This window comes from Stigmatopora nigra, chromosome 22 (assembly GCF_051989575.1).
Source record: "Stigmatopora nigra isolate UIUO_SnigA chromosome 22, RoL_Snig_1.1, whole genome shotgun sequence".
Classification (NCBI taxonomy): Eukaryota; Metazoa; Chordata; class Actinopteri; order Syngnathiformes; family Syngnathidae; genus Stigmatopora; species Stigmatopora nigra.
The window spans coordinates 2168987-2194713 of record NC_135529.1 but is presented as its reverse complement, the minus strand read 5'-3'; the positions used below and the strand labels follow the sequence as shown (position 1 = coordinate 2194713).

Here is a 25727-nt window from a genome sequence, read left to right as displayed (position 1 = left end):
ATAAAATACACCAGACTGAAAGAAATGTGAGCCAATGGAGACATAACAGTTACTATTACAACTCATGATACATACATTGTCATTGCACGTTGCCACAAATAATAAATATCATCAATGGGTTGTGACTACAGACAGCGTCACATAAATGTACAGTACACATTTTGATAAAATAAATATCACAACAACAAATGAGTCTCTTTTCCCCGCTGTGTGAAGTGGAAAGTTCTTCCTTGAGGGTCTCGTCACGGTGGGAGTAGAGGAGACTTGAAGGTGCACGACCCCGTGCAGTGGCGAGGCGTTAACATCTTGCAGGAAAAATGGTGCAAAGCGTCGTGAGCTTCTGAGAGGAACGACAGACAACAATCAAACGTATCCGTACACGCTGCACGTGGTGGCTCTAAATATCGAATGAAACAATAACTCCTTAAACGGCAACTAGATTATTTTATTTTTCTCACCTCTGACGATGTGCAACTGCTGGACCATCTCTTCTCGGTAAGACAATTCTCTTTTCATCTGATCCTGGAAGTTGTCTAAAGCAAAATTGGGGCAACAAAAAAAAAATAGGGCAAACTGATTTAAAGTCATGAGAGTAAGCCAAAATTGAAAATACAATTCACCAAGAAACTTCGTTTTAATAAAATATCAAAACAAAAAGAACCAAAGTCATGACAGATTTCTGCATATATTAACAAAGGACTGTTTATTTTAGTAGGTGCTGCTAACTATTTAATAGATGTCTGTCATTACCTCTATTTAAGACGGATGTAAATTCATTTGAGAAATTAACCATATTAGTATTTAGCAATAACCAAAGGCTTAAATAGTTCATGTAATTCTAAAGCTACTTTGCATCTCAAACAAAACAACTAATTTAATTCAATAGGGAAATCTATCAGATTGTATTTTTATCATTGGTCAAAAACAAGTATTTGTAAGTGATATTGTAAAATTAAGTAAATAGGGATGTCTAACATTTCCAAGATAATATTTGATGTGATGGAAGTGAAGAAATGTTGAAGTCAAATAGGTCAAGTGTATATAGTCCATGTTTTAATGTTGTATTCTTGTATCTATTTCTGCTGCTATACAAAGGTTAAAAAAATGCTAGGTAATACAATCACCCATAACCATTTGAAAAGCACCAAGTGCCCTTTTCAGAGAGTACAATTTAGCAAGGGTCAAGGGATACAATTGTACATTCCTTTGAGCCAATGAAAAAGAGTTTATTCACACATTCCTCATTCAAATCCATTCTTGAAGAGTGAAAAGAAGTATGAATACAGATGGACTGGTTGTAAAATACGCAATTTTTGGAGGGATAGAATTCTGAATGCCAATTTCCATCATCAAATCAATAGATTTGCATCAAATAAATGTTTTTCTTTAAATACGATAATGTGTTATAAAATGTAAAACAAATGCCACCATTTTTACCTTATCCAAATATATTAGAGAAGTAACTATTTCTATATCTACTGTTGAGCAATGATGCAGCAAGATCATGTAATGGCAAAAAATAATAAATCATACTTATAATTCACTGCAGTGGCCAGATATAATATTTTGGGGTCTCACCTTTCAAATGTTGAAATTCACGTTCAAGCTTTTTCCTCAGTTCAACCTGTTCCAACAATTGCTTCTGTAGTTCCTCTACACACAGATGCACAAGATTTAAAATTAGTTTATTGTCACAAGGCACATTATGCAATTTTATAACAACAAATACCTAATTAAATTATTTCATTTCAAGAAAACAAAACATTGAATTTCTGCAAATTGCTTATTATTTCAGTAACACAGAATCTTTGTTTTTCACATAAAATAAATCGAGCAGAGATTTTAAATGTAATATTGTACATGAAATAATACAAATGATAGTCAATGCTAAAATAATTATTATCACCATCCAAATAAAATGATTCCATACCTTTTGCCATATTCCGTATGCCTCTTTGTGGGTTCAAAGCTCTTGCCGATTCTTCATCTAAGTAATATGGTTTTTCATGATTAATTAAAAATATATATCTATATATATTTATAGAAAATAAACTTGCGTACCTTCATCTTGCTCTCGCATGTTATCGTCGCTGCTTTGTTCGTGCAAAGATTTGCTTTCCACTTCCTCCACTGTGGAAGACGGCTCTTCTTTGCTTGCATTTTCATCTTGGAGGAAAAACACGTATTAAAAATGGGCATTTACACCAATTCTCTTTTTGAAACATTGTGGAGGATGACGACCAACCATGAGTTGTGAGGCCGGCCGGTGAGTAGCTGGCAGGTCTGAAATGATACGGACTGCGCGCTTGTTGCAACTCGCTTCGTTCCTGCATGAAAACCTGCAAAGAATTCAAAAAAATAAATGAATTTATTTGACTAAATAATCGGAAATATTCATCTTTTTAACTGTTTTTTTCACAAGAGCCACTCACTTGGCAAAAGGGTGCAACGACGTTCGCGTCTGTCAAGTGTTTGTTTTGGCCATCTCTGTCGAAGGACCCCACGCGTGGGCTCGCCTTCTGGGACTCGAGTGCATCCATTTCCTGCGCCGGTGCCCCCTTCGAGTCCGAGTCGCTGGGGGGCAAGTCGTGAGTGAGCCCCGGAGGAGGGCTTCGGGGACACATCAAGGACAGTGGCCTGTAGGGGTCCTCGTCCTCCGGCGTTTTACTGCTCTCCACCTCCACGTCCACATCCACGTCCGCATCGCCCTCGCTGTCCACGCACGGAGACGCGGACCGGTAACTGGAGCTCTCGCTTAAAAAGTCCGGAGACAAGTAGCCGCTTCGAGAGTAGGCTCCTCGGCTGCCGTATAACTTGGCGATGCAGTCGGCGTCTTTTATTACGGGCCGGAAGGCAGACACGTAGCTGGCCTTCCGTGGGGCCGAGACGGCAACAGCGGAGGAGGAGGCCGGTCCTTCCAGCGGCCTCCCCTCGTCCCCGGACTTGTCGTCCTCGTTTCGCGTGGACTGGGTGCTGGAACAGCGATCGTTGTCGGCCTTGGTGGTGGACATGTCGGTGGACTCGGAAACGTCCGCGTCGGCGAGTCTGTGTAGAGGGAGCAGTTCGGGTGGAGCTTTATGGGGGTTTTGAGGGTAGGGAGGCAAGGGGAGGGCACCCGCCGCCGCTGCAGCCGCCGCTGCAGCCGGCCAGAAGACCGGGAAGGACGGGTAGGCGCTGTCCTTGCCAGTCCACAGGAGAGCCGCCTTGCTCTGCTCGCCAATGATGCCACCGCCAGTGCCGCTACCGTCGTCCTTTTTCGGGCATAGGCCGAACGCCGGGAAGCCGTACGGGTGCGGGAAGAGCGGTGGTGGAATCTTCTGCAGCATGCCGAAACCCTTACTCGGAACCGGGATGACCGGGTAACTGCGCGGGCCCACGCTGACGCGGCTGTCATCGCAGCCGAGGATCTTGGCGGGGATTTCGGGCGACTGGCGGTGGAGGTTCGGGGGGCCGTGAGACTTGAGAGGCGAGCCCGAATCGGAGCCGCAGTTCGGCAGCGTCCTCTTGCGACTGCCCCCGTTGAACATGGCCTTGACGTCCTCCCACGCGTGCAATATATCCATCTGGTTGCTCTTTTCAGTGAGTTTCAGGTGTCGCCTCCACGAGTTAAAATTGGCCGCATCCGGCTGCGTGTATTTGGACTCTGGCGTGCGGTGCGAGTGGAAGATGAACTTATTGGGCGAGAAATACATGTTGCAATAGGAACACTTGATGCACTTGGCCCTGGAGCTGTTGTACCTGGCTGGAATGAAGCTGCCTCGGCTGCCCCACGCGCACTCGTGACACACGTCGAAGGCGAAATTTTCTGGAAGCTTGGGGGGCGAGTGAGCCCCCAGGAAGGACTTGCACAGTCTCTCGGCCTCGCGTTTGGTGATCATGCCGCACCTCCGGGAGGAGATGGGCATAGCGCCGGCCCTGCGAAGGATCTCCAGCTGGACCGGGGTGCACTGCACGCAGGTTATGCCCAGCGCCACGCGCCGGTTGTGGATCTCGTTGTAACTATAATTCTTCAGCAAAGTGTTGGAGATCTGCGCTAGGCACAGCCTCTCCTGGCAGTCTATCACCAGGGACACGATGGGTATTCCGTACAGAACCGTCTCGCCCACTTGGTTGGGCTTCAGGTTGCTGGGGGTGGAGTAGGAAAGTTCTTGCTTGGAGCCCGGCGACGAGCTGGAGTCACGGCCCGGTGGAATGGCTTCCATTTTGGGGGACGAATGGAAGCTGCGCTGACATGGAGAAAGAAGGATTTCATGCTTTAAATGCACTTTTAACGCGATCGTTACATTTGCAATAAGCAATGAGAGAGTCGTGTAAAACTGACAAAACTCACCTTCAATGTTGGTGCGGAGCGCCTCTCACACACGCGTGGAAGAGAGACAAGGAGGAGTGTGTCAAATGATGCCGGGGTGTTTGCTTTAGTGATGGGACTGCCTCTCTTACTGCCTTGCTCTACTCCGCTTACTACACCCCCCCCCCAGCCCCCCCCCCCCCCCCCCACCATGTTTCAGCCGGTTTGGGTTGCAGCACAAGCGTGTTAAACAAACACACACACGCCCCCACACACACTTGACAGAAAATGAATACAAGATCTGGGACGCAATTAACTCTTAAGAGGGAGAGGGACTATTTTAGTCATTTAAAAAAAACATGTAACCCTATCATTTCTGGTGTGGCCTACACATGACCCAAAATAAAACGTCCAAATATGTGGATGTACTCTCTCCACTGAAATGTATTCGTTAATAATCACTTCCTAAAAATATGGATAGTAACAATATTCATTGAATTCAAATGAATAAACTACATTGAGTTATGGCCTCACAATAATAAAATAGATTTACTTTATTATAATATTTTACTTGCCTGCTGCTTTCAGTGATTGTTATACAATTAATGTAACAGTGCTAGATGCCCAATCCATTTTAACTTGCTGTGCAGTCTCTCCCATGGAGTCAATGAGGGTAAAGAATTCTAAACAACGCAAAAAGTAAAAATAAAACAAAAAATCTGACATAGAAATTTACTGATACTGTTTTAAATAATTTCCTGACATTGAGCTGTCAGCCCTGTGAGTCAAAATGAATTGGACGTCTATCATTGTCATTGGAAACGAATGAGAGAACATGTCATTTTAAGATAAAAATGTTCTTAAAAAGCCCAATTTTATTAAATGCTGATCAAATAGGCTACAATTTTAAGGCATAATACTTGTGTGATTTGATCACTGTTCTTTTCATACACAAAAACCAAATTGAGTGTTGTATTTTGTTCAACAAATAGCACTTGTAAAGCATGTGGCAGGACCCCCATCACGTGCCGTGTTCCCACGGACTCACAATGCACGCGCATCACTCACATGTACACACGCGTGGTGACAAGCAGCTGCTCTTAAGATCACAAGCTGAAAAGAAGCATACGTGACAAATGGTTCAACGCGTCAGCCATTTTCAAGTCCACGAAGCTCAGGCTTCACCATTTCCAATTGTCTTAATGCAAGTTACCAGAGACTCATTCGGGGTCCTGAGCATGGCAGGGACATTGGTACGACTACATTTGGGCACGCATAATCAACGGACTAGATTTTGTTAATATAACAAAATACAATGATATGAACAATGGGGAACGTTGATGTCGTTTCAAATTTGAAATGGGAAAACAAATGACTATGATTGTCAGTCATTTCCTCATCATTCGTTTATTTTATCCCCCACAAAAATTGCAATGTTTTAGGCCTTCAGGTTCTTATTAATCAGCCAATGTATATAATGAAGCCATTCTCCACTCATTCAATGTCATTCCAGTAATCCAAAGACTCAAAAGTCTTATTGACGCTTTTTTTTTCTTTTTTTTTTTCTACATCCTCCCCTTGTGCTCAGTGGGGTCACACTCTAGTCAAACCCATTTTTTTGGTCCATTCAATGAATATGAATGACATGTGAAAAGACAAATTTGCGTGTTTTCATACCTTTGGTGCAGGGCGGTGAGATGAGCAAAGTCAGCAAGGTCATTATCTGTTTTGTTCTACCTTTTTTTATGTGCAAGAGAGAGCAGCTCATTTAAAAGTGTGTCTGCATTAATCACAGTGTCGAATCAAAGTATGATAATCACCTGAACACTATTAAAATAAAAGTGTCAACCCATGGGAAATCTTACCTTACTCTTTAATTGTTTTGAAGCTTTGATGGGCTTTTTTATTCTAAGATTAATTTATGCATCCTTAAATAACTCTACATATGATTAATAAGCTTGAGACTGAAGCAATTATAACAAGTGGTTGGTCATCACCTCATTAGACGGTGTTGGAAAGATGCAGTTTGTAAGCGGCTGTTTTGGCGAAAAATTAACGGTGGAAGGCGAGAAGAGATGACAATTACAGGGCTGCTGGCTAATAACGCTGTGCTGCCGTCACCGTTATTTGAGTGATGGATGAGTTATTGCAGTTGACCTTTTGTCAGTTATTGCAGCCGCCATCCCCAATCATTTTGCATTGTTTTGCGGCGGGCGCGACAAAAGACGTCTGCGCCGCCGAGGCCGCCAGAGATTTGCTAAATGTTTGTTAATGTGTAAACAAGACATCACTTCTCTGCTGCTCTGGTGTTTGTTTGCCTCCTAAAAGCCCACTCATGGGTCTTGACCCCCGTCCCCGAAACAGCCTCGGCTGCTAAACGGGGTGTTTCTACTCCGAAAGTGTGTGTGAGAACAAGAGGAGTGTGTGTGAGTGAGTGAGTGAGTGAGGGGTGGGGGGGATTTCATCACTGCATCCTATGAGGTTGAGCGCAGGGACCCTTTTGTTACAGAGTGGGACTCATCTGCCAGTGGTGAGCTGCAAGGTCCTGAGGGAAAGAGAGGAACAAAGGTGCTAAAAGGCTGTTTGACAATGAGGGGGACCTTCAAGTGTGGGACACAGGCTGCAAGGAACAAGCTGTGCCAATCACCCTGCAATTACTGTTTTGTGTGAGGCAGACGCCTCACGTGGGCCTCGGCGGAGACGTGCAAGGACGCCGCCGGTCGCGATCTCGCTTTTCAACAGCTGACCTGAAACTCATCGTGTCATATGGATGCATAAATAACCTGCTGGCCATATGCATCACCTTGTGCAAAAATGTGTGGTGATCTTGGGTGGAAAAAAATGGACTGCACCATAAACAGGTCATTGTGATATCCAGAGCTGGTGTTCCAATATAGTCAAGTGTATTGTTTTGATGTTTGATTTCTTACTTAAAATGTCTCTAAAGAGGAAAAATATTGAAATGCTGGTATCAAGAGTTAGAAATTGGTCTTTTGGACCACAACGCAGTGTCAATTCATGGACTAACTCACTAACTGACATGGTATTTTTTTTCCTAACATAAATGAGGCACCTTAGTCAGTAATATATTCATTTTCTATGAATGATTTTTAATTTCAAAGCTCAAGTAGTGCTTAGCCTGCTAATACAGAGTGCAATTTCAATGGCGCTTGAAAGATTCTCCATCAAATATATTGAAATACATGATATTCTAGAGGAAAAAAAACATCCACAAAAATAAATCTACATTAGCTCACAGCTCAGTAAGTAAGTGTAGATGATGATGTAATTAAAATTTGGCATTGGAAGCTATAATAAAATCTACTTGTTGCTGATGATTTATATGCTGTTTTAATAAAGCAGGAGGGGATTAGAGTACATATGGTATATAGTATATTTATATCTTATTTTTGTAGATCTAAGTACAGAGCAAACAAGATATTTTAGTTCCGAATATAAATAAAATTTGATATCTTGGGTTTAGTTTCCATTTAAAGACATGTATGATAAAATGATTATAAAAATTAATGCCTCAAATTCAAATTAATAAATATACAACTCCCCTGACTGTTTCAATCAAATGTGAGCATTACAGTAATGTACTTCAAATGACAGAAAAAAATCCTATATATAGATAAAGAATCATTTTAAAATGTGCATTTATTCATTTAGTAAAAAAATATATACCTTTTTTTCCAGTTCAAAGTATGAAGAGAAAGACAAAGCCGGCCTTCCTTGGTGCCTAAAACAGACCAAACGCACAGATGAAATGAAATTATAAGAGAATCAAGATTAATATATAACAATAATAACAATGATCAAATAAAATCTGTGAAACAGTATTAAAAAAATCAAAGTGGAAAAGGTTATTGGCGTGCTAAAATTTCACCATCATCTCCGACGCTTTAACAATTGGTCACTTGATAGGTCGTATAAACAAAGACACGGGAATTTGTCTATATCCAACGCTATGTGGTGTGGGCAGTGTAATGAGGAGTCAAGTGAGAATGGGAATTATCTTAATGATAACAAAAGGTCTGTGTGCCATACAGCCCGAGGCTGCATTGTAAGGCATTACCATAAAGATGTGATGCGCTTGTATTTCAGGGCTTTTTGAGAGGGAACAGCCCAAAGAGATAATAACTATTAGTAGATGACAGTGCTTTGTGGGATTCCAGCTGTGGAGCCCAAATTTCCATACAGATAGAATGGCTCAGGGTGGATGATATGCATACATGGGGGAAGGGCTTAAATGTGAACACCACGTCTGGCACCCCGGCCATTCAGATGAGGTCCCTTCCTGGTGTTTTCCACATAACTTGAAGGTGAAGTGAGAGTTTTTTTTTTGCTCCAAACACTCAAGGTATAGGAGGAACTCTCCATGGTACTGAAGTGACTTGATGTGTCTCTGCTGACAGTTTAAGGCAGGAAGAGCAAATCTGGCTAATCACCCAATATACTATAGCAATAACTTAAATGGGTACCATACAATTGGAATTCTAGAAAAAAAATGAATAGGACAAATAACAATAAAACAAGGCAAGAAAAAGGAGGTCTCAGGATATGTTTGCACAAGGCCCAGCGGCAGACATTTGCATTTATGTAAGGTGTAAAGTTAACAAAGCAAGGAGAGCAGGGAGCATGAGGGCACCAATCACCCTATAATTATCCCCCCGATGTGCAAACTGCCCAACTCGCTGTCCTTGATGGACTCTCCTGACCCATTAACACAATACAGACCACAGTGGGCCTGAGGCAGGATGGGAAAGTAGACAACTACACGTGGATGAGTCCAAGCAAGACCAAACATCTGGGGGCCACTGTGAAATTAAAGAACCGAGAGAGCAAACCAAGCCAGTTACCGCTTTCCATTAATAGTCTGGCACCTTCCAAAGTGAGGTAATGCACAATTTAATTTCATGTGGTATTAACGAAACACCCCTCGGCAGCTCTCTCTAGAGTTTCAACTGCTTTTCCAGAACCTCTTTTACCTCAAAGTGACGTTTTAAGCCATTTTAATTAACAATGGAATGACTTATTTTAAACTGACTGTGTTGTTTGCTCGGTTGCTCTCCGAAGTGGGACGTGATCTTAGCGTGCGGCGACCTGAGGCTGGGCAGTCAAGTGTAGAGAGACCCCAAACATGGCAGGCATTCCACCGCATGGGTTCGATACATGTGGAACCAGTAAATACTGTAAACTGAAGCCCATTGAAAAACAAACAGAAATCACAACAAGATAGACCTTCACCAAAACACCCGTAAGGTGGGTATCAAGAGAAATCTTTACACAATATACAGTGAACTATGAATAGCATTTTAAGTTTTTGTAGGTGTAAGATAGAAGTGAAGAAGCTATGTCAGATAAGGGTATGCGGACAGAGTTACGACGAAAACAATAGAAATGGCAACATAAAAAAACTAAAAATATATTGTTTAACTTGTTAGTTAATAAGTGAAGTTAAGAGTTATATACCATATTTTTTCAAGCTATAAATCACATCTGAAGATAAGTCGCACTAGCCACAAAATGCAGAATTACGCAATGGAGTATAATTTGCTTTTTTGGGGGGAATTTTGTTTAATAAGATCAAAAACAAATTAAATGAAATAATAAGTCGCACTGGAATATAAATCACACCTCGGCAGAAATATTTTTTAAAATGCGATTTATAGTCCGGATTATGCCTATTCGTATTCTGAAACACAGAAAAAGGTTCCATTCATCTTCTGACAAAATGAACACAAATTCTTCTGGGAAGAGTGAAATACAATAATCCTAGAATGCTCTATCTTTGCTTGTATGTCAGCTCCATAAAGCACACCCATTTCTAATAGGTTAGTTTTTAGGTAAGAGAGAGTTGGAGAATTTTACTAGTCCCCCAAATGCTGGCAAAAAAAAAATGGCAATCAAAACAATAGCTTTCCGCATGGCAGAGGTACAAAGTAGCTTTGTTCAGAGCTTTAGGCCTTGTTATGAACTTCAGCAGTAGCTTGTAAATCTCGTATTAGTGCTCCTCATGCGCTGTATATGTGATGTAGAGCGCTAAATCATTCACACGGAGGCCTTGGTCAGCTGAATACAAATGAGGATACAGTGGGTGCTCTGTCAGTCCCTCAGGGGGTGTACAGGAATAGATGTGAGAAAAGCACAGTTTGATTGATGCCGCTACACTCTGAGTAATGACTGGTTCAGAGGTCAAACTACTTCAGCGGCACGCATTATATCATTAATTACAGACATCAATAAACAATAGGACACAGCACATATGTTTTAAGTGTGTCTATCCAGCTGCATTATTTCACAATTAGTCACCGCTACGCTGCAGATTGAAGAATACAAGAGGAAAGAGGGGGAGAAGAAAAAAAAGGCGACAGTCTGCCAGCGAGTGCCGCTGATCACATCGGGAGCTCACGCGCTCGAAAACTGCGGCGTAGTAATTACACGTGATAATAGCAGCACATTTGGATTCCACAGTTACATATGCAATTAAAATATTATTCATTACCTCTTAAATAAAAGCGTGGTTCTGAAATCCCATTAAATTTAGGATAATTGTATGTGTTTAATTATAAGCAGCATGGCAGGAGGGGAGGAAAGAGGGACGCAAGTTTGGGTGGAAAAAGTGCAGCCGATTGTGTTGTGACCTAGATTATGGAGACATTTTGTTTCAAAAATGACCTTGCAGGGAAACCTCAGCTCAGAATAGCTCAAATTACTTTTACACTTGACGCAGCTCAAATTAGGGCCAGCTTAAACGGAGCCTGGAGCCACTGAGAGCGTCCCAAAAATGTCCACCATTTCCATTGCCAAAGTTATGGTGCAATTTCACCCGATGAAAAAAAACAAGGCTATTGTGTTGTGCACAGGCAAAACAAATACTAATGATAATAGTAAAGATAAAAGGTGCAGAGGATGCTGTGTATATTTGATTTTGTTAGTACATTAACTGATGCAATTTGGTTTAAAGTAAGTGTATGGGTTATACAAACCCAGATTAAATAGTAGTATGTTGTTTAGCCATTAAAATATATTGAATACACTTTTGCCTCCATGATATTTTTGTCACTTTATTCTAACTTAGGGGTGAATGATCATGTTTTTGTGCCATTGACAAAGATGGATATCCAATCAATTTTCAATCCAATCTAACATATGGTAACTCAGACTGGTGTCAACATTGGGTTTACTTAGAAAACCATTAATATATGATCACCTTAAGTGATTAAATATACACAAACAAGAACAAGAACCAATTTAGTCAACACGTGATGCAAAATCAAAAGCCAGGTAAAACTTTGTATAGTATTAGTATAGAGTATAGTAACAAAACATTAATGCTCAACCTTTTTAGTAGAGGAAAAAAATCTTGGGAAATAAAAGTATTTTAGCAAGAAACATGAAATCAATACAAATGATTTGCTTCTATGGGCCACACAAAATGACCTGACGTGCCGATCTGGCCCACAATTCAGCGGCTTAACAGATTTTTTTTCCTGCTTTCCAAATGAACACTTGAGACTAGATTTTTACAAATATTGTCAGCGATTTCTGAATGCAAAATATAATCTGTTGCTCAAGGGCTAAGGCCCCCACCCCCCCCAAAGGATTCTACTGTATTCAGGCCGCTGGCTCCGTAGGAGAGGCCAAGCGGAGCTGTCTGCCACTCCTGTGCTTCATTAGGAAACAAAATATAAGGTTTCCACTCCATTAGGAATGACTTTAGGAGTGAAAGCACATAAGACGCCGACTCACCTCATCAACAATGCATTGCAATAACAGCGGAGGATGAATGAGTGTAAAAGGAGAGGGAGCCAGGGAATGGCAATAGCTTGTCTACAATGTCTTTACAGTAGAGTGAAAAGGGAAAAAAAAATCAGCAATGCAATAAAATGTAGTAAGATTAATCAAATGCCTCCAACTCCTATGAAAATATTACAGGGGAAGAGTTTCTATTATATCTAATGGTATCTAATCTAACAGTGGCAGTTAGAGACTTGGGCATCTATTTATTGTCAGGCGCAATTTAGGAAGTTTAAAGGGAAGCACTGAAGCATGAGTGGAACATAACACGGGCAGACATCTTTTGCTGCTATTTTCCTTCCCGGGACTCATAAAAGCTTACCATTAAGAGCGTGGGTCAAGGTAGAAAAGAGAGGAGAGAAGCACTACATAATTAGCGTCTCATAATCAAAATGACCCATTCGGACACTTTATGATTAGCCAGACCAAATCAGTGCGCCGCTGGTGGCAATCGGTGGCTGTGTTTTAACACCATTAACATAATGAAAATAGGAGAAAAAAATGTTAATAGCCCACCTCGTTGCGCTCAGACTAGTAGATGAAGCGCAATGTTAATTTCACACTGCAGTTTCTCTAACCTCTACCAAGGAAAACATTGTCATCTATATATTCAAATATTGAAAGTATAAAAAGTATTTTTTCGTTAAACAATCTGAAAAAAAGCACTACGTACTCCCCTACTGCAAATCTCCAGTGAGATCCTCAGTGAACGCTCCTCTCATTTTCAATTAAAATCTCATTTGCTCGCAAGTTGAAGTGAAATCATGTTGCGAATTAGCACATGAATTTGCATACTGGGCAACGTGCCAGTTTGCTCTAATTTACTCAAGATTCTTCAACAAAACATATACGTATAAAAATAAAAAAAATAAAATATAGATGTTGATGGCCTGAGAGCAATGATGCATAGGCCAAGTGTAGACGAGAGAAAACATTTACCAACATGCAGCTGCAATGAACAACTGGATTGTGAACTAGTGAGGGAAAACGACAATTTGTTTCTAGTCAAGCGGGGAAGAAACAAATGAGTTTCTGTAAACTTTACAATAACAAAATAGTGAAAAAAGGTCACAAAACTGGGCCAACCTTTTGCAGACAAACATTGTAAGGATGTTGGTGAATTAGGATGACGGCTATTTTTTTTAAACTCACCGATACAACACTACACTCTGTTTTTGGCCTTTAATGGAAAAATGCATTAAAAAAATAATTTTGTAAATCTACATTTTTTTAAATGCACTTCTGGGTCAAAGTCTGCAGTGTTACTCTGCACATTTACGGCATAATAATATGTCCGAATCGATAACGTAGTAGTGCAACTGTGAAGTATTTTTAGAAAAAGTTCTCATCAAACCAGCTCGTTTGTGAACAAATTTGGCAGCGTGACTGTATTTTGGTCTCCATCAACTGAAATGGGAGGTTGTAAAATCCCAGTCTGGTCAGACCTTGAACAGATGACGGAGGCCCAGCTTGCACTTTATGCTTTTACACCTGGACTCCACTTAATATTGTCCACAGTAAATTACTTGCTCATTTCACAAGGCCTTGTGACAAAGTGCTCCAGCTGTTATTGATCCATTCTTTCAATTAAATAACGCTTTGCTTTGCCCTCCTCCCCATGCAACATAATAACCTATTCTTTGTACACCGCTAAAATGATCAGCGTGCACGCAAAATTAATTCCGCGGCTATCGCCGAAACAACTATAATTGCAAACTACAGAGAGAGAGAGAGAAATTGGAAAGCTTTAATATATATTTCCAGGTGTATTTTCCATTTGTTCGAGTCAATAACATTTTTCATTACCATTCCTAATAAAAGGGAGAAGAAAAAAAAGCGACGTCCCCTGCTCATTTCCCTTTTTAATTCCAAAATGAAATCAACTCACTTTGCGAAACACCTATGTGGCGCACTTTTCGCATTTAATTTGGTTTAAGACATCCAAATGAGATTAATGTTGGCTATCAACAATAAAACATTTTAATTTACATATTTATCAGTTGAATGAGCCATGACTCACAATAGGTAAGATCTATTAACATGATTGCATGTTGATATCATACTTTAATATAATAGAAAATTGATATATTGGATGAATATGAATAGAAACCGGAATTGTGGGTAGCTTTTCATTTTTGAGAGTTATCATTTTTATAGACTTGGTCTTTGTAAAGGCGTGTTGTTAAATGACTTGCTGTGTGAGTACATGAGGTTTGATGCCTTCACTAAAACTAAAAAAAACAATGAAGGGGGATCATCCTGGATGAAAATGGATGTATCATACAGATGGATAATGTGTCATCATCAGGTATAATTAGTCATTAAATGTATTTGTCAACACTTACAAGACTAAGTGTGTGCGGTTTTGAGGTTGTTAGGTGATGTGTTCGTAATTTTGTCCGTTTTTTAATGTACCGTAGTTATAAAAACGATTTCTAATTAGGGTCAAGTCACCCTTAAAAAGGACATTCATATCCGCAGAGGCCAAAAAGAAAGGAGGACGGACGAAAGGTATATTTGCCTTGGTTGTTATCCCAGCGATCCTGTAGCCACGCCAAAATCGCTGCCCCTGAGCTGCACCGAGGTTAGCTCTGTGCTCGTCTGTGCCGGAATTATAGCTTGGCCTCATGCCGGCGGCGTACAGATTTAGCTTTGACCCTGAACGTGGCATCCCCGAGAGGTCTGCAAATGTTATCACTACATTTTCCCAACTTTTGCTGAAAAAGCCCATCTTGGCCCACAAGTAGCTTCCCCTAACCTCACATCTCATCTCAAACATAATGGGAAAAGAGACCTCTGTGAGCTGGAATCTTTTAAGATTCATGATGGGATGACGAGGGACATGCAGCTCGTGTGCTTTTGGATTGGAAGTGATTACTGGCAATGCTTACTCATTTGCTTTTCCTTCTTTACTGCTTTTAGACATGAGCCTTGATGCCAACATTTCCAAGAGTTAACATTTAATTACCTGTTATTTGTTTTTTTTTCAGCTTCAAATTACATGCTAAAATTAAGTGGAGAACATAAATTAATATACAATACATGATAAAGTACCCAGTATATCATGAAAAACACAATAAAATAATAGATAAAAAGAAAATGACATAAAAATAAAGTCTGACCTCAGAAACTTTCACTTGAAGGTTTGCATTTGTAAAGTTGTTTTTTCGTTAGTAGACACATCGAAGCGGCCTGTATTTGAGTGGGTATGGCCATATTTCCAGATATCAGCTACTAAAATGCAAAAAAAATAGGGTCAAGGTAACAGCATGAATTTTCAATGAGAGTTAAAAATAAATAACATATCATTTGTAGAAGCATTTCCATAGGATAAGCAAACAGGCTTGAAAACAATTGCAATAAATGTTGAATATTTTGTTATACGCTATGTACATTTGGCCTAGATATAGATTTACCCATGTAAACATTTCGACACTCTGGTGCAGTACTACCATACACAATATGTAGATAGCAGTCATTTCGTCTAACAAATTGAAGATGAAGAGGAATTAAGAAACATAAGTGGCACAATAAATCAGAAATCTCTTTGCTGGCGGCAGCATGTACATTAGGGCAACATTTTGAAGAGTTTCAAAGAGGCGCGCTCAACCTCCATTACTTCTTGACACGCCATGCAAATGAATCACAACATGGGGTAGGCTAGAATTAAAGACCCTTGCCTAATCAATGACAAGCCACAATGAAAGCCCGCTGCTGCGCCATTGGCAAGCAGCGAGGCCCCTGAAAAGACACACGTACCCCAACACATGGTGCATGAACTCTTTTTTTCCCCCCACAGTCTGACCCGCCCAAAGTCAAGCCCATCTTTTATATGGACGGCTTCCGCTTAAGTCGCATCTAATTTGACATTCCACCACATTTGCAGAAGAGCACCTCACGGAAAACGGCGCGAGTGACGGGCAACGACGTTCCGACTACTTCCAACAGCTGCACGGCCCCGCGTAAATGACAGGCGCAGCCCGAGGACGTCTGCTGGCTGCGGCACGGCCTGCTCCAGCCTGCTCCAGCCTGCTACAGCCTGCAGGTGAAGTGTCTGTGGCGCCATATGGAGCAGGGAAAATTAACAACGAGAGGAAATTCTCCGCAACAGCGGGAGGTCTCGCTAGTCTCTCCTCCAAACAAAATTTAAAGAAGGAGCGAAACGAGAGAGGGGGAGTGATAAAATTAATGGGGTTCAACGTTTTAACACAACACCGACGGCAGTGTTTGCAGAGGAGAAAAAAAGGGGAAAAAAAGAGAAAGAATTCCCTTTACAGTTTAGTCGCATTGCATTGCTGCATTATAAATCAGCGCCTTGCTTAAGTAGTTTGACCCGCTCTATAAATGTACATTAACCCCGCCGGCGGTGCCGCCTCTCCGGTCACGGGCATCCCAAGCCTAGCGTAGTTGCTGTTCGAGCAGGTGAGTCGCCTCCGTCCCCAGCGGCACCCCGTGCTCGCCGCCATGATGGCGGCGGCGCCCCCCTACGGAGCCTCTCTTGGTTTGGGTCATTGATTACAAAGAGCCTCCTGGTTTTGTCTGACAGATGTGAATCCATGCTATTTAATTTGCAGAGTTACCCTCGAAGGGACTACCATTAGCTATCCAATCTGACCACAAATAGCGTTCCATTAAGCAAAGAGTTTGAGAAGCTCTGCCTGGCGCGTCTCCCGACGACGGCGGCCACCATTCCTGGGCGCATTACGTTGAATGTTAAATGCTGGGTTGTTTAAACAAAGGGGAGATCTTACTTTAAAAAAGGTCTTTGTTTTAGAGATACATAAAGAGTGGCCTCAGTGGGATTCTTCAGGCATATTAGAGCTGAAACTGTCCTTGTTTAGTGTCTATAGAGGGTGGGGTTGGTAGTTAAAATGTTAATAAGTGCAATTCACTTTTAATTTAACAGCCCTCTGCATTCCTAATTACTCCACTAGCTGTGAATAAATGAGGAAGAGAGCTCATCTTCTGCCCTCTACTTTCAAAACAAAACATTCCTCCTATTTTTTCCCCGATATGGAGCCGCCAGGACTGAAATTGTAGTCTCCTCACGAACACCAAAGCAGCATGCGCACTAAGAGATTTTAGGGCGATTACTTTCTCAGTAGGCAAACCTCTGCAAATCACCAGGAGAGCATTTATTCATAAGCTAAAATGCCAAGTTTTTCCAAAAGTGCGACTACATCTTCACAAAAAAAAAAGGAAATTTGATGACCGAGGAAATATACGATTGTTTTTTTTTCCTTTTGCTTTTTATATCCAAAAACATTTGACAATAGGGGCAAATGTCCCTGTGTAGCCACGGGTGAATAGAAGTGTGCATAAATTACTTTATGTAATCATACAATGTAGATTAGCATGATAATGGCGGGTGTTAATGGATGGCAGGAAGCAGGGAGTGACAGCACTTTCAAACGAGACATGCTTGGGGCAGTGAGCTCAAAACACACACACACACACAGTCACACACACACACACACACACACACACACACACACACACACACACACACACACACACACACACACACACATATATAACATTGGGGAATAGCGACAAATGTGAGTGACGGGGAGGAAGCCACATCTCACCAGCAGCCTGAGGGATCATACAGTATTTTCAAAAGCCCAAAGCCCCCCCGGCCGCTATTAATTGTGAGTAAAAATGTCCAATATTTGATCAAACGGCAGCGATCCAACAATCTATCGCCAGTGAAACATAATCGTTCAATGCCGGCCGTCTCTGTTCAAATGAATTGGATGCCAATCGCTGTCAATTACAATAAATGTAAATGTCATGCTGATATTCATTCCAAATTTGACTCCAGAAAATATTCAGTGATCAATGTTTGAAGAAAAAATATCTTAATTCTGGCCAATGAGATATACAAAACCTCTAATGCCACATGGTGAGGAGCAAAGACTAAAAATTCACCCGGATTGAAGACTTTGATGGAAAAGCCTTATTTCACTCAACACTGCAGCCATTAGTAAATTAAGCCAGATTTGAAACCCCTGCACCCCCGTGGAGGCAAAAGATGGGGGTATAAAAAGATTTAAGGAAAAGTCAAGTGTGCTTATTTAGGCTAAAATATAACAAGGCCTTGTCCTTTCATCCGCCAAAGCCGCGCTAAGCCGGGTGCAGTGGGAAGGGGAAACATAAGGAGCCCCAGATTTACAAAGCATGTGGATATGACCACTTCAGTGGATTAATCGGAATTGGGAGGGCTTTGTGCCGGCAGCAAATTGATCAACCTTGATGCAGATAATCCACAGGTCCCTCAGATTTGTATGCATGCGCAGCAAGTGAGAGCGCCACTTCACTCTTTTGGAACAACTGTCGTCTTATTGCAACCACAAACTGCACATGTTTTGTCACTTGCTGTTTAACTGACAACAGAGACTAGAATTAATAAATGGAATCTTCTATGTGTTAAAAATGTTACCCTTTATTTGTACTCCTATTTAATTACAAAATGGATTTATGTAAAGAAGGAAATTGAGAGGAAACGTTATTTGGAAGACTGAGTGTTAACATTATGCAGTTAAGATTATTATTTTGGTTGGTATTACACGCTACCCTTAATTGCAGTTATTATAATGAAAAGGATCCAGTATATTTTTAGTATATATTGCACCATCCTTTGCAGTTTGTTTTCCAAGTCTCTGCTCTTTTACACAAAAGCCTGCAATCTAACAGAGCGAAACCAGTTCAATCTTCAACATAAAAGGCTCTTAAAATACAAATGCACATTCCTACTCAAGTCTAATCTACTCTAGAAGCAAAATCTAACTCTTGCCCAGGGAACGTGACTTCTTGACCCTCTGACAGTCAAGGCTGAGTACTGAGCTGAATTGACGAGCAAATCTTAAGGGTCAACATTGCCAGCCCAGGAAAATTAATTAAAAAGATTTTGGTGCGCGGTGAATGGCGGCTTGCTTTTGTTGCTCGTCGGCACTGGTGGCGGAGGCAACACCGTCCCGGCGAACCCCCAGCGGCCTTGACAATTGTCTGGCTGCCAAGCTCCCGCTTTATCAGCGGCCGCATATCAATGAAGCCATCGTTTTATGTGTGTAAATAGTAATTACAACATTTCTCTTGGTATGGGAGATGAAAGTAAACGACTCAATGGTACAAAAAAAGACCAAAATATATGTCACCTCCCTCCCCGCCTAAATTCCCAGCTCAGACAACAACAACAATCTCGTGGTTATATTTTCAAGACCCCGAGTCTTGTTTTCCCACATTTATGCCATGGTCAAAGATTTAGCGTGTAAAAGCATTTAAACAGGATGAAGCTCAGAGTTTAATGTGTTCCATCAATCCCATTCTCGAGGGTTGCCGCCTGTGAGACCATCAGAGTAGTTTAGTGGCATGTTGCAGATTAAAGGTGCAACAGAAGAGTCAGGTAACAAGGGACGAAATACTGGTGCCAACTCTCAGTTTTAACTACCCGCATTCCCTTTGGCCCACTCTCATTAAATGCAGAAAGCATTTGTCCTTGTAAGCTCTCACAAATGCACACACACACACACACACACATTCCCTCAAATGCACCGTTGTTCACCACTGGCCATATTCAAAGGCCATTAGTTGGAAATGGATAGTGTGATGCCAAAGTCTCATCTGAGTGCAAGGTCCATGGGGCAAAGCAAGTAAAGATCACCATTTAAATCCACCTGACAACAAAGCGCCTCCCAAAAGCAAGTGATAGTGATATGGGTGGCAACCAATGTAGTACTTTGGCAATAATATCTTAGGACAGTCCAGTATACAATGGCCGTAACCTTCTAAAATAAAGAAAGGGGCACGTGGACTAGCATTAGGTCGTTTAAATTGGTGTCCATTGGTAATTAAATCGGGTAATCTGAAAAGGGTTGAGGAAAGTAACTAACTTCAAATGCTGAATTATTAAACACGTATCAACATCAGAACCAAGTGTCACAGACAACACATACTTAAAGCCTTGTTTAACCCAAAGAATTAATTTGAGTGCCTTCATGTAATTTGTAAAACAAAATTAAAAATAAATAAATGAAAAATAACGTGCCAGAATGAAGTATTGACATATTTCTCTTTATAATACAGCATCATTTAGTCCTAAAAATAAGCAGATAAAAAAGAGGACTTTGTTTTGTAAGAGCAAAGAGGACAAGCAAGCAGTTAGGGTCAAATGTGTGAAGGTGTAAAGCTGCAGTAAAGTGACTCAATTACCACGTTTGCTCTTTGTGTTGACCCCTCAATTAGTGTGGAACTGTTACAATCTGCCCAACAAATACACTCATTCATCACCAACTGCCCAAACCACCAAGCTTGCTTCACCTCGCAAAAGAGAGAGGGCAGGCAGAGGTCAAATTAAGTCTGCCCTTTGTAGCTATACCTTCCTTAATATCTCCTCCTGAACAGGATAAGCTCTGGTAGGGCCATGGTCATTACACATCTATTGCAACAAGCCACGGAACCAAGACAGCGAACAAAGCACGCAGGAAGGCATGGATCGGGGAATGCAACTTGATCTCCTAAGTTTGGGATTCAATATTGTTCTCTGTCTGCTTGTATTATTAAGGTTAGATAGGCGCTTAAATGCATTCAAATGCTATTGTCGCCATCCCGTTTAAATGGGACACATTTCAACATGTAAGCAAGGGTGCTAAAGGAGTAACTAAGGGCTTGCAATAAACATTAGATCTAATCAGGTGAGAGGGGGGGTTGGCTCTTGTTTCTGCAATGAGAATGTTTGGAAACATTTCCAGCCAGTGGAATGGACGTGGTCATGGCCGTGTCGAGGCCCCGTCGCCGCTCTCCTGCTGTGGTTTGAGTTGCAGGTGCAGTAAAAGCGAAGCGGTGATGATGATTTAATTATGACACCGGTTCATTCAGTCACACAGGTTAGGTTTCCAGTCAAGGGTGACCTGATATCAGCAAAGTTCGGTTTACCTTTACTGAAGCGCAGGTTGGAGTCCAAGCGGCTAACATTTAATCTCCCTGGAAGGGCAGCTAGAGGGTGCAGAGTCTCCGAGGGGAACGTCCTGTCCTATTTGGTCCTACTCTAGAAGCCCTGACGCCAGGCCTAGTTTATTTATGATGGATCGTCTGACGGCGTCTGCCTTTCCGACCGCAATGGTTCGATATGCTGACCAATGTGCCTCATTATTCCAATCTAAATGAAATTTGGCCAGCCACTGTATTAAAGATGGACACTCAGTGTTTTGAAAGACAGACTGGAGGGATCTTGGCTGGTTAATTCTATTAATTTATTGCAGATTTAAAAGTATTATCCCCATTATTTGTGGGCAGATCACAATGGAGTTCAGTCGGGACGTTGCAAGGATGTGTGCATCAATTTTCGGAGTCCTATTTAAAATTTGAGGCTGATTAACTACAGTAATTACTCAAAGACCTTTTGTCGCCCTTGTTTTAGCCAGCATAGGTAGCCGGGCGGTCATAGTTCATTTTGAATTTGTTCCTCTAGTGGTATTTTTTGAACACTGAGAAAAAAAATCCCTCTTATATTTATAGTCAATATTTGGGGCTGCCAGTGTCAATTTTTCCATGTTATATATTTAGATTTTCTATGATAGACATGGTAAGAAACAAACAACTATATTTTTGTACATTTTTCAAGATGGCTGTGACCCACACATCTGACTTGAAGCTAAATAATATTCTTGGTGTTACTAATCAATTCTAGTGGATTACTTAAAAGTGGAGAGTAAAAACTAACAAAACAAGGGGAGGGCTGTTCTACAACCACCCCATAAAGACATAGAGCAGCAAAGCACTATAGATTTTCCAGGGTGCTCAATTGTGTGAAAAGTTGTAGGGCTTGCATTATTGACTTTCTCAGTATGGTGGAACTGTGGTAGTTAGGTGTCTTTCCTCAACTCTAATTATGGTGTCATAAACAGCAGAGGCCATTAATGAAACCCACTCATGGCTTTACAGCTACAGATAGGATTTGCGGAGGCGAACCAAGGGGTCTGAGCCAGGCGTTTAGGGCCGTCGTGGTATCAATCACAGCAAACTACTCCTCTGTTGAGTAACGAGCATGAGAGCCGGTCAATAAGTCAGCCAAAGAGCAGTCCGACTGTAATAGAGACACAGCGGAGGATGGGAGATGCGGTATTTGACCTGCGACGGCCTGTCACGTTCACAACGCAGCGGTCGTGCATCACAGAGGAGAAAAAAAAGGCAGCGCCGAGGTATGCTTGTGCAAAAATCAATATGATACAACAATGACAGCTCGTGCTATTACTTTAACAAGCACTGCCACAATTTTTTCTGATCTTAATATAGTTTGAAGAGAAAATAAAGGAAAAATAATGAAAGGACTAAGGAAGCACCCGAGCAACAAAGCGGGTCACCCCAAGTTCAGCTGCTTGAAGAGGGGCGGGAGATCAATAGAAAATTTGCGACACGATAAAAGGGGCACATCAAGAAGAAAAATGTGTCTATCACGTTAAGAAAACATTTGTTTGGATCGAATGAAAGACGTCAAGACGTAAATCGAACAAAACTATCTAGTTTGACCTTGCTAAGGCGTTCATGTTTAAATTTCCCAGGCCGTGAGATTAAATGGAATATAAAATGTATGTTTTATAAACATAATATAAAGAATGAACTCCGTAGGACATTTTACCATTTATGATGCAAAACAGTATTTTCTTTTGTAAAAGTTGGAGAAAAAAGTGCAGGTTTTATACTCACAATGTAAAAGCAGAAGCAAGAGAAAAGAAATAAAAAATACCTCCAAGCATATTACGGTCCATTTTGTGATCCTGCCAAGATTATTTTAAAGAATTGTAAGTTATTGTTTATTGAGGTCGAAGGTTATTGATCAAAGTGAAACTGAACAAGATCTTTTACAATTGCTCACAAGAAAAAAATAGCAAGTACAAATGCGACAACTCCACTAGGAGTTCCAAATCACCTTTTCAAATGGTCACTAACTCTCTTCGTGACGATGCTTAAGAAAAGCGGAATACTGAACGAATATTGATTTATTCTCTATTATTTCTAAGTCATTTTCTTTTGAAGTCAGCCTGCATTGTATATCCGGCGTGAGCGATTTCATTATAAAATCACCTATTGCTCTACCATAGGTTACAAAGACAAGTACTACAATATACTACAGTTACACCTAATTGGAATATTGTCCACAAAATTGCACACTAGTATTAGACAGCACATGCTCCACATAAATGTTGTAATTCTTACTTTCAAGTATTCCTCACTTCTGATGGTGCGAAAGACAGAAAGACGATTGCAATGAAGTCATCTTGACTTTGTAGAGTAAAAGGCTATAAAATGTAATTACAACATGTTTGACTATTAGCTTGAAGAAGGAATCTCAAGCAGACCAAGCAATTTCACGCCGCCTGTAAAAGGCGTAGAAGGGGAGCGGCACAGTCACGCTTGAGAGGCCCAGACGCTGATGGGCCTCCACGGGCCAAGATCTGTACAGCTAAACGAGACAAATCTATTCCAGACACATATTAGATGAATATTTCTACAACATAAAGTGTATCAATAAGTCCCTTGGGCGGGTGGAAGAAGCTATTCCGCAGCGTGTCAATAAGAGAGCCTAGCGGCAGATAATCATTTTTCTCTCCATGGCAGGGCTTGATATGACATCGATATATGCTGTCAGAGTTCATTTAGGCCGGAGCCGCAGGAGAAGCATCTCACTGAGGGGTTATGGCACCCCTCTATTCAACTCCATTGATCCTGCGGCGTCGGTGGGGGTGGAGGTGGGGGGTGGGGGGTCGAGCGGGCCGTCACGTCTTATGTCGGGCTGCTGCATTAAACGAGTGAGGAGACTTTGGGCCGTGTTGAAGGTCTGCCGCTTCATTTGACCGAGGCGTTACAGGGGACACGGGGGAGTTGGGCCTTTTAATTGTCTCATTGAGACTCGACTGCATACTGAAGGTGTGTGTGTGTGTGGGGGGGGGGGGGGGGTGTAGCTGGCCCAAAATGGCAATTGCGCAGCAGCGCTGCTTGTGATACGATGAACATACGCAATCAGTCAGGATAAAGATCTCAGCCTGGGTGCTATGAAAGGGGGAAGTGAAGAGCGCTGGAGAAAAATCAATACGGAACCGCTCATTTTGGAGGGACATGTGTGTCACAGTCAATAGGAGTTAATAGGCTGGCTTGTTCAGGGAAGACAGGCAGCTTGGGAGAGAGGCCTACTCTGACAGCTTAATACATACTGAATGGCAAGCTACTTGCCCGGAACACTCGCCGTGGACGCATCAAGTCGGGAATGGGAGCTGATGGGCGCAGGCAAAAGTTAATTATAGAATAGAGCTGAAGGTCTTGCACACACAACTACAGAATCAGCCATCCAGTAATCAAAGCAGACATGTATGTGACGCCCCACCGCTGGAGTCGCCCGTACTCGCGGCGGCGTGCTTATTTTCGATGGTGGAAACACACCAATCGTGGAATCCGGGTCTGTTCGCCATCACAATGGGCCATTTTAAAGTAAAATACTCTCGTAAATTTTTAAGGCAAACTCGGTGGTTAAAACGGCACATTTTATATAGTTTTGTTATTGGATGTGATTAAATCTTGCAGGTCTAATGAAGCATTTTGTAAAAATATTTTAATTTTTTAAATTTAATTATTCCAATTTGAGTTACCAGTAAAAACGACAGATTTAAATAGAAAGAGTATTGCAGGTGAAGGGCTATAAAGAGACAAATATAAATCATTTAATTCAGAGCTTAGAATGATGGCTTAAATTTTTATATATTAATCAATTTTGCATTTTTTTAACCTTGTGTCATTTTCTTTGCTAGTACTACCATGTGGATAGTTATCATTTTGAGTCATTGTGTTTTCAGTTGACTTTGGAGGATTGACAAGCCCAAATTGTTATAAAATGTAATAAACTTGCTTACCTGGGAGCGCGGCGTGTCCCTTCTCTCTAATTAATAAGTCACACAAGGCTCATCAACATAGGTTAATTGGCTCAGGGCATTGGTGGAGGACCTTGTGACATGAAGAAGAAAAAAAAAAAGGAGAACAATATTTTACATATTTTACCTTAAGCTGAGCAAGATCCATAACTGTCAAACTAGCTAATAATAACTTAATTAATTGAGGTCTACAGGTCACACTGTTGGGATCTATAAAGGAAGGTTTTCCTTTTAATTAGTACTCATTAAGACCTCTTTTGGATGAATTTTACGTCTTCATTTTTTACAGGTAATTCGCAATTAAGTCCAATTACATTATTAAAGTAAAGTGTATTTCAGTAGAGCAGATGGTAGAATATATTTCACAGGAATTATCTTAAGTATAATAAAAAGAGTGATAACAGAAAGTATGCATACCCTGTTGAATTATTCTATAACGTTCATTGGACAAATGGAGCTGAGGATATGAATTTAGAGGATATCATTCTTACATTTCTGTGATGAGAGGACAACGGGAAAAAAAGGTGGCTTGGCTCCAATTGACATTTCAATAAGTGGAACAGAGCGCTGGCAATTCATTCCCAACTTTTCTGAAACAATTATTGAGATGGTACCTCCAGGCGGTGTATGTTCCGGGTCCCTGGAGTCCTGCTGGCTGAAAGAGTAATTGACTAAATTGTAGCTCTCACACACACACACGCACACACACACACACA

General features: G+C 41.3%; 2 protein-coding genes across 5 annotated transcripts in view; both read right to left on the bottom strand.

Annotated features, from left to right (window-relative positions):
• Nucleotides 1–34: 34 nt before the first annotated feature.
• LOC144215642 (SKI family transcriptional corepressor 1 homolog-B-like) lies at nt 35–4215 on the bottom strand. Of its 2 annotated transcripts, none has more exons than XM_077744697.1 (7): nt 2433–4215; nt 2246–2339; nt 2062–2166; nt 1931–1987; nt 1579–1653; nt 459–533; nt 35–340 (listed from the first exon to the last, which is right to left on the bottom strand). In XM_077744697.1, the coding sequence occupies exons 1-7, from the start codon at nt 4200–4202 to the stop codon at nt 243–245; spliced, it is 2274 nt and encodes a 757-aa protein (XP_077600823.1). In that variant the 5' UTR covers nt 4203–4215; the 3' UTR covers nt 35–242. The 2 variants fall into 2 exon arrangements, with proteins under 2 accessions (XP_077600823.1, XP_077600824.1); XM_077744698.1 differs by having other exon boundaries at nt 35–337.
• Nucleotides 4216–5440: 1225 nt separating this feature from the next.
• The window catches only part of LOC144215595 (uncharacterized protein C15orf61-like), a 44975-nt gene continuing 24688 nt past the window's right edge, over nt 5441–25727 (bottom strand). The window contains exons 5-8 of one of the 3 annotated variants that reach the window (XR_013330452.1): nt 25503–25666; nt 24994–25084; nt 7976–8030; nt 5441–6833 (exon numbers count right to left, since the gene is read on the bottom strand). The gene's annotated coding sequence lies outside the window, so the exon portion shown is untranslated. Of the gene's footprint in view, nt 6834–7975; nt 8031–15215; nt 15326–24993; nt 25085–25502; nt 25667–25727 lie in introns of those variants that run through there. The other 2 variants (XR_013330454.1, XR_013330453.1) reach the window with 2 other exon arrangements.